Source organism: Eulemur rufifrons, chromosome 6 (assembly GCF_041146395.1).
Source record: "Eulemur rufifrons isolate Redbay chromosome 6, OSU_ERuf_1, whole genome shotgun sequence".
NCBI classification, from domain to species: domain Eukaryota; kingdom Metazoa; phylum Chordata; class Mammalia; order Primates; family Lemuridae; genus Eulemur; species Eulemur rufifrons.
The window spans coordinates 64,871,465-64,880,964 of NC_090988.1; the positions used below are offsets into that span (position 1 = coordinate 64,871,465).

Here is a 9,500-nt window from a genome sequence, read left to right on the forward strand (position 1 = left end):
AATAGTAGAGTTTTGTTTCTTCATGTTGCTTTGCCATCTCCCAGAGTCTTGCCCTCATCCACATGGTTGAAGCTAGGACATTGTTACACTCATCTTCCAGTCAGTGGGAAAGGGAAAAGAGAAAGTACAGAGCAAGAATTTAATTTTAAACAAGGGATGTGAAAATTGTGAGTGTTTTGCTGACTTTCTACTGGTAATTAGTCATATGGCCTCACCTGGTGGTAAGAGAGGCTGAGAACTGTGGTTTCTGGCTGGGCAGTTATAGCAAAAACTCTAGTATTTTGATTTTCAGGTAGCAGTCTGTACTTGCAGTGGACTGTAATTGCTGTTGTTTGGACTACTTAAAGTGGAAGCTTAACACAGTGCCTTCCATCTCAAGGTATTAGAACGCAGGGGAGTCATACACAAGTGCAACCCACCACCTGTGAACTGAAGCTGGGAGACCAGGCTCACTAATCTCCATTGGCAAGAGGTGAAGAAAATAGGTCAGAGGTAACCCAATTGGCTAAAATACCTCTAAGGACAATATAGGACCAGGGCATCTCTTCCCAGCAGTGTCAAAGAACACCCCTTTGGGGACTTGGAAATAGAGCCATAAACCAGTCCTAGCACCCCTGGTTCTTGACCAAATATCTTCATGAGAAAGAATCAGTGAAAGAACTCAGGAAACATGAAACATCAGGAAGTAAAGGCATCCCCAGAAGAAATTATTGGACACTCGACAGTGGATTCCAATTTAAATGAAATGATTAAGAATGGATCACACAGAGGGAAGAATCTCAGAACTTGAAGATAATGTCTATCTGCTAAACAAATTGGATGAAGAGAAGAAGACAGAAGGAAGAGAAAAGAACAGATTATAAAAGAAATGTGGGATTATGTACAGAAACGAAATCTAATAATTATAGGCATCCCAGAGAGAGAAAGAAAATATACAAGGGCTGGAAAATATTTCTTGGTATACTGGAGGAAGATATGCCTGGCCTAGCCAGAAATCTAGATATCCAGGTACAAGAAGCACACAGAATTCTTGGGAGACTCAATAAGAAAGGCAATCACCACATCACATAGTTATCAGGCTGGCCAAAGTAGACACTAAAGAAGCAACCCTTTGAGCAGTAAGAGAAAAATAGCAGATAACCTACAAAGGAAAACCTATCAGACTAACTGCAGACTTCTCCACTGAAACCATATAAGCCAGAAGGGACTGGGCACCTATCCTCAATCTTCTAAGACAGAATAATGGCCAACCTAGAATTCTTTACCCAGCAATGCTAAGCTTCACGTATGAGGGAGAAATAAAGAGTTTCCCAATCAATTAGTGATGGAATTTGTGAAGACCAGACCTGCCATGTAGGAAGTACTCAGACCTGCATTATAAACAGAGCAGTGCAATAGACACCCACCAAAGTAAAATCACTCAAGAGTTAAAGTCCACAACCTGGATTCCACAGTGGCTTGAGAAGTAAAAGAAAATAATGAGCTTAAATAACAGAAATTAATTTTCTCACAGTTCTGGAGACTGGAAGTTCAAAGTCAAGGTGCAATCAAGATTGGTGTCTAGTGTGGCTTCTCTTCCTGTCTTGCAGGTGGCTGCCTTCTCACTGTGTCCTCACCTGGCCTCTTCTCTGTTTTCATGCACATGGAGAGAGAGAGCAGGTGCTCTTGTGTCTCTTTCTTAAAAGAACACCAGTCTTAAAAGAACACCAGTGCTATGAGACTAGGACCCTACCCTTATGACCTCTTTTACCTCCCTAAAAGCCCTATCTCCAAATACCATAACATTGGGAGTTAGGGCTTCAACACACAAATGTTGGGAGAATACAGTTCAACCCATAACACCCCCAAATGGTATGAATCACTTAACCATTGCCACAATAACACTACATGTAAGCAACCTCAATTTCAGTGGCTTACAATAATGAATATTTATTTTTCTTGCTCATGGGTTTTGTGGGTTAGTTTGGATGAGATTGATCTCAGCCAGTGTTGGTTGGGCATGGATCCAGGTAATTAGAATTAGATGAGGTCATCAAGGTGGAGCTTCCATGACAGGTCTGATGACTATAAGAAGAGGAAGAGAGACCAGAGCTGAAATACATGCTCTCGCCTTCTCACCGTGTGATGTCCTCAGCCATGTTATGTAGCAAGAAGGCCCTGACCAGATGCCACTACCACACTCTTGGACTTCCCAGTCTCCAGAACTATAAGAAATACACTTCTTTTCCTTATAAATTACCCAGTGTGTGGTATTTTGTAATAGCAATGCAAAATGGACTAAGGCAGACACGTGGGGCATATTGTTTTCATGACAGTGGCAGAAGCACAAGAGCCCCAAACCCAACCACATAAACATATTTCAAGCCTCCACTTGCACCATGTCTATCAATGTCCCATTAGCCAAAACATGGCTGAGCCAAGAGTCAAGAAATGGAGAAGTCAACTTTACCCACCCATGAAGCCATGGCACTGGTGAAAGTATATAATACTGCTATAGTATAGTGAATCATTGGGAGCAATGATTCAATCAGCCACAGCACATGTACTGAGCCTCTGATTGTTTGGGATGAGTCTTAATTAGCACCAAAAGACATAATTTTTCTGTGATGGCTTATTGAGTAGTAAAGACCGATGCTGCAGCCACACCAAAATCATGGTTTCTCTATGCTGTACTTTGATTGACTTATGAACTTCTTAGATCTAGTCTAAGGTTCTTGATCCAATGAACCCTATGCTCTGTTTGAGGGTTCAAATGAATCACACTCTTTCACTCTATGAGTTCTGGGTTATTTTAAAACTATCCACAGGGTCCTGGTATCAATTCACTACAGTATTAGCTTTGTTATTGGTGAAGCTTCCCTGGACCCAAGACTAAAACTGTCTTCCTGCTATTTCCCCTCCTAATTTGAACTTACCTACCCATCACAGTTGTCACACCTAGAGAGTACTCTGCCTATCTGCTTTGTTTATTGCATGGGAAAAGGAAGAATAAGAGTTGGTCACAATTAATCAAGTGGAGGAGAAAAGTGGGATTAGAAGTGTGTCCAAGCTGAAGAAGTAGTTTTGAGTGAAAGCCTTGAGCTACTGAGAAACTAGTAGCCATTGAAGTCTTCAGGCAGTTGAGGGATTCACTATCCAGGTGCTGTAATTGCTGAAGATTAAGGCCCTTGGACAATTTAGCTTAAAGAAATCAGGGCCAGAGGAAACTTGAGAGCTGACCACAAACATAAAGGGAAGAAGACAACTTCATTAATTCTCTCATTCATTCAATAAATATTTATTGAGTGCTACCTTGTGCCAGGCACACTGTTCTCCATGTTGCGGATATGGCAATTAACAAAGTAGCCCTATCCCTGCCTGTGTGATCCTTACATTTATGGCTGCAAGGGGTACAAACAGCAAACAAATAAGCAAAATATATAGGATGGTAGAAGGTAAGAAGTAAGTAAGCAATAATGAGAAGGAAATTTAGCAAAGAAGAGGGCTAGGGTATGTTGGTGGGGTGCAATTATGCAAAGGACGGCCAGGTTATCTTCATGTTTGAGTAAAGATCAAGATGAGATGGGGCCATAGGATGACTGTTCTTCACAGAGGTACCAGCACAGGCAAAGACTCTCAGTGGCTGAATGTGGGAGATAGAAGTTGAGGAATAGCACACAGGCCAGTGCATGGGAGCATGAGGAGTAGATGAGACCAGGCAGGTAATGAGGATGGTGGTGAGAAGAGAGGAAGGGAAGATCAACTTGGACCTTGTATGCCACTGCAATGCCTCAGGTGTTTGCTCAGTGAGACAGAGAATCATTGGAGTGTTTTGAACATTGGAGAGATGTGGTCTGATCTATTTAATACCTTTTACAGTGATGGCGGAGCTGTTGTGTTGAGTAGAGATTGAAGGGGAGAAAGGGACATACTTCTATGTGATCCTGAGAAAATAATTAGAGCCAAAGAGTAGAACAGGCTGACTTTTCTAAATAACTATCTAACTAACTAAGTAACCTAATTAAATGACTGCCCACCAGTGAACCTGGCTTCCCAGTCACTTGGGAGTTGTACTCAGCAGCTTGTCACTGGCGGTCTCAGAGGATGCTGGGGATGTTGCTGCTGGGAAATTCCTAAATTGAAAAGGGCATCAGACCATCTGACATTCCAGCTTCCTTCCAATACTGAGGGTCTATGATTCCACAGCATGTGTTATCTCCATCTCCTCCAGCTAGAATGTAAGCTTGAGTGCAGGGAGTTTTGTCCATGCTGTTCAGTTCATTGCTCTATTCCCAGTGCCTAGAATAGGGCCTAGCATATAGCAGGCACTCAGTAAGTATGAATGTTTGTTAAGTGTATGAATGTCTCTGGTAAAGTTATTGCTGGATCTTTAGCAAGAGAACTCTGTGTCCCTCACAGAATGCACCAGTTGGATTGGATGGCAGGAATGACCTTCTAGGTTGGCTAGTCTGTGATCCTCATTTTAAACTCAGAGCCATCATTTCTAAAGCGCTTTGCAGGCCAAGGGGGTACAGGGAGGGGCTCTCATGGGGATGACAGGCAGGGATGGGGAAAGGGCAAACCTAAGTGCAGAAGTGCACGGATAACCTCTGGAGCTGGGGACCAGGGTACTCTGAAAATAAATGTGAATTGTCTTCTTTGACACTCACAAAGCTCTAACTTCAATGAGGGATGTTTCACTAGAGACTGAGGGTACAAGACAGTGAGGATCCATCCCAAGTGTGTTGCCTTTGCTTCACATGTGTTAGCCTGGTCAGAAAAGTGCTTATGGGCCCCTGAAGCTCTCCTGGGAAAAACAGCAAAGCAGCAGCAGAGATTCCATTTAAGGGTATTGAAAATACCTTTTTAATTTTGATGAAGTTCACAAATGACAGCATTGACATTTCTTTGAATAAATAGTTCCATCAAGGCACAGCATTACCATATGTCCCCAGACGCCCAAGAGGCAGTGATTTCATGTCCCCCTGAGGTTTAACAGAGCTGCCAACGTTAACAGGATGGCTGATAGGGCCCAGAGTCGCTACAGGATAAGCCATGAGACATGCTGTCATATTTATTGGATATAGAGTCAAATATGGAAAAGATACACAATAGGTAATCACAATCAGCTGATTCTTCATTTAGCTTTAGTTCGTTACAAACGAAGACGGTTTTCAATATCAAGAAGGATGCAAATATGTATGCCTTCCATGGAGCCTCTCCTACAAATTGCTTTCATTATACGTTAAAAGATGTAGAATTTGGCTTCATTGTGAACTAGGAGGAAAACAAAACAAGGGCTAGAGTTAAGTTACTGATTAATTGTCAGACACTTGATATATATTATCTCATTTGCTCTTTGTATTACTGCTAGGAGGTGGGTACTTTTGTAGCTCTCGATGTACTGATGGGGAAACTGAGGCTCTAGGAGTTAAGTGACTGGTCCATAGTCATGTAGCTAGTAGAGGGCAAACAGTTTTGAACTCAAGTCTATGCTCTTAATTCAGGGGTATACGACTTAGTAATGTATACTCTAAAAGGATACTGTTAGTATCTTTCAAACTCAAGTGCTAGAATAATCACAATTACAATGGTAAAGAACAGTGTTTGAAAGAAACAGCATCTATATTTCCTGGTCTAATGATCTCAGTGTTACAAGGAGAGACTGGAAAATAGAGAGAATCTAAATTCTAGGGTTTCAGCTATTGGATCTCAGTGTCCTCTGTCCAGATACTGGTGTGGGTACCTACCCCTGTGGATTTTTCTCAACCATATGGGCCCAAGGGTGCTCAGAGCATAAACTACAGCCATGCAATACTCTGTTATCCGTGCTCCCATCCCATAGTACAAAGGTGGTCACCTTCTTGGAGACATGTATTTGCTCAGGCCTGAAGGTCCCTGCGACGCCAGCCAAAGGCTTTAGAACCCACATTGGTGGGCATGAAGTTGCTCTTCACCACACCCCCTGATCTGCTCAGCAAGCTTGCCAGGTGATGAGTCACACAGGTGGCAGTGTTGCAGGCTCTATTCTGGGTGGTGATGCTGATTTTCGGGATGAAGAAATAATCAAAGATCTGTGAGTGAGAGGCCATGGGAGGAACCTGCCCCATGGGACCATCATGGTAAAGTTGAGGCTCTGAGAGGCACCAATTAACCTTAAGTGTTTCTCCCAAACACAATTATCCGAGCAGAAAGTCAAAAGGCCATTAGGGAAAATGCCATGATCACTCCCCATAGACATTCCCCCGGGGCATCAGAAAACCCAAAGGTGACTCTGGGTGCCTGGCCACTGAAGAAAGAGCTGTAATGTCCAATATTTCCTGTATAAATAGACTAAAAATTAACAAAGGTTTTTGAGACCACAGTGAATTATGGCACCATGCCCAACCCCATTCACGAGAACTGTAGAATCCATACCCCAGTCACCGACACCAAATACCCCCTCTTAGGAAAATAAAAGTTCCCCAGTCTTACCTGGAAGAGGAGCAGAGTGGAGTTTGCAGCATCCAGTCCCAGAGGTGCTTACCTGATTGTTAGCACCCCTGTTCTTGCTGCTTGAGCTCGGTCACAGGGACAATCCACAATATACTCTGTGTCCTGCTACCATAGGGTTAAGGCTACTTCTAGGTAGAGGTCCTAGACACCATGAAGCCTGTGTCATGGGCTAGAGCAATGACTACCACAACTTGGATCTTTTTAGAATAATAGCTTTATTTCCCAAATGAATAGCCCGTTCGTAAGTAGGATATAGAAGCTCTGCTATGAAATCCTTGGGGGACTCTGGGCTGCCCTTGTTCTCTGATCTCTTCCTGGCTGATTGTCTCTCAGCCTGCGAGTCCTGCTCTTTCTCTTCCCACCTGAGATTCTAGACATCCTCTGCCACAAGGAAAGCCACTGATAACAGCCCAAAGAGCAACCAGAGAGGAACCACATGCATCAAGCTAGAGGAAGGAAGCCAGAAAGGAAATTAAAAAGGAGGGGGAGGAGTTTAGTTGGCATCCTGGGGTATGCCAACATGAGGGCTGTGGTCTCTCTCCAACTTGATGGCCATATCCCTTTTCTTTCCAGGTGATCCAGCACCAGTATCAGGTTTTTCCAACAGGTTATGCTTCATCAGGTCCTCCAGGTACTTTTCCGTCAGGCATGTACTCAGATTTGCACACCCCTTAGATCTGGCACTGTCCAGGCTGCAGGGAAAAGACATGCCAGACATTACCATGCACCAAGGGCTGCTCTGTGGACAGTCACTCAGAAGATTGGACCAGGCTGGTGGGCAGCTCTCACATCCTCCATCAGGAGAGCTCAGAGGTTCAGTGAGCCAGGGCAGTGTGGGGAAGGGCTGGGTGGGGAAGGGTGACCTTTTCTGGCATTGGCATTGGCATTCTGGCTGTTGAGTCCACCATGCTTGGCAGAGAGGTTTTTGGTGTGGATGCAGGTGTAACACATGCCTCTGCCCAGGCAGGGCTGGGGTCAGGCTGGTCTCTGCTCAGGCTCAGGGAGCACACGGAGGGTGGGCTGGGGAAAGGTGCACATCATGGCTGGGTTACGATATGGATATCTCCGTGGATTTTGCACATCCAGAGACCCAGACCTACCTCCGACACTGCTCTACTTGTCCCCACCCCCTGCAAGGGCTTCACCTTCACCTTGCAAATGTGAGATGGAGGCTCCTTGCAGATATGAACGAATGTCATCTGCAGATAAACAAGGTGGAGCCAAGTTTCTAAAATCTCCTGAGATACACCAGGTCTATCCACTTCATCCTTACCAGTCTTAACTCATGTGATGCTAGGAGGTCTCCCCAGTACTGCAAGGGCAATTCCTGCAGTGAGCCATTCCACATCTCCCCATTTCATTTCCTGAAAGCTTTCAGAAATGGAGTTTTTTAATGTGTCTAATCACAGTCCTTCCAGCCGTACCAGGACCTCTGACTCCCATGGGACCTGAGAACGGCTGGGCCCCAGGTCCTGGTGGACAACCACAGCCTGCTGGACCCTGACCAGCGTGTTCTCTCCTACCTGGGCGAGGCCTTCCTGAGTGTGAGGAGGAGAGAAGGCCCTTGCGGGGTGGCTTGGAGAGCCTTACCTGGAGCCCTCTGTCTCCAGCCCCTCCTCGGGATTACCGGCCTTCATCTGCACATAGTCCTGCGTCAATGCAGCCAGCAGCTTGCGCAGTTGCTCCTCACTCAGCTTAGCCAGGTCTGGGATGCTCTGCAGGATGGACCTGGGGAGAAAAGCAAACCCAATGCAGGCTGTTAGCTCCTGCCCACCCTCTCCCCAGGATATGCAGCCAGGCTTCCTGGTCCTTGCCTCCTCCTTTGAGGAGGTGGCCAACCCAACTCCCAGTGACAGGGCAGGAGGTCAGTGTCCTCAACAGGAGCCAGGTATTGGTGTGGTCTCCAAGCAGTGGTGTGCTAGAGCCAGTTCATAACAGGCTCATGAAAGTTGATGCTTAAATTTTCAGGAATCTTGCAAGCTGAGTGTTAAGTGAAACCATTATTAAAAATTAAATGATGAAATTCTGCAAAAGGTTTCAGTTTAATAAATTTGTATGTGGGTGTCAAATAGATTAATAGATCACATATCAGATTTAATAACACCAAATTTATGGCAAACTAGGTAGTAGATTAAGACGTAATTCATTTCTGAAGTCAAGGCTGCATTGGATATATTATGTTCAGCTACAGACACAAATTTGGTAAAAGCAATGAAAGCATCTTGTAGGATTCAATAGGCTATATGAAATTTACAGTAAAGAATATTGTATACCCTATTACTATTTATAAACTGTGTGCTACATACCTTTATATCAGAAAAATTTATATATGTGTTACAGACATACATACCTGCTCTTGCCCCTCAACTCCCCCCGCCACCCCCTGCCCTAGATTTTAAGCATTCAGCACAGCACACCAAAACTAGGATGCAAGGAATTGTTTGATCCAAGGGGCAGTGAGAGGGAAGTGTGCTCCTGGCTTCAGGTTGTCTTACCGGAATGGCACTGCATGGAGGCTGCCCACCTGGTACAGGACCAAGGTGCTGAGAGCCAGGCAGAGGGAGAACTTCTGGAAGCCCATGATGCCCCTCTGCAAGGGAAGAATGATGTCACTGCCTGCACCAGTTCAAAGTTCTGTGAACCCACATATGTGGACTCTTGTCCTGTTTCTGCCCTGCCCCTATCTCCCTGGTTTTGTGGCTTCAGACTGGTCATTACATTTCTCTTCATCTTTATTTCCTCATCAGCAAAGTGGACTGCTGGAAGGTCCGGTGGGCCTGTAGCATGTAGTCTGGCAAAGCTGGAGCAGCGTTTCTAGTGAGACAGCTGGGTGGGGAGGTCTCAGTCCTATCCCAAAGCCACACACGCACACACACACACACACACACACCCCTTAGCCAGATCTCTGTTGAGGACACTCTGGTTTCTCCCTATCACATCAGCTGCTCTCATAAGGAAACCCAGAGCTGTCCTCCTCAGGCCTATTGCACACATCTGGGTGGAGGAGAGAAGGGATATGTAGAGAG

The 9,500-nt window shown here is 45.0% G+C and overlaps 1 protein-coding gene across 1 annotated transcript; it reads right to left on the reverse strand.

Moving 5' to 3' along the window:
• Positions 1 to 5,861: 5,861 nt before the first annotated feature.
• On the reverse strand, positions 5,862 to 9,055 carry LOC138384256 (calcitonin gene-related peptide 2-like). The gene is made up of 3 exons (XM_069469632.1): positions 8,970 to 9,055; positions 8,065 to 8,202; positions 5,862 to 6,021 (listed from the first exon to the last, which is right to left on the reverse strand). Exons 1-3 carry the CDS (start codon positions 9,053 to 9,055, stop codon positions 5,862 to 5,864), a joined length of 384 nt encoding a protein of 127 aa, XP_069325733.1.
• Positions 9,056 to 9,500: the final 445 nt, after the last annotated feature.

Coding starts and splice junctions, on each gene's coding strand:
- LOC138384256 (XM_069469632.1), bottom strand. CDS start 9,055: ATGGGCTTCCAGAAGTTCTCCCTCTGCCTGGCTCTCAGCACCTTGGTC. Junction 8,203..8,969: donor CTCCATGCAGTGCCATTCCG/GTAAGACAACCT, acceptor TTTTCTCCCCAG/GTCCATCCTGCAGAGCATCC. Junction 6,022..8,064: donor CTGGAGACAGAGGGCTCCAG/GTAAGGCTCTCC, acceptor CCCGAAAATCAG/CATCACCACCCAGAATAGAG.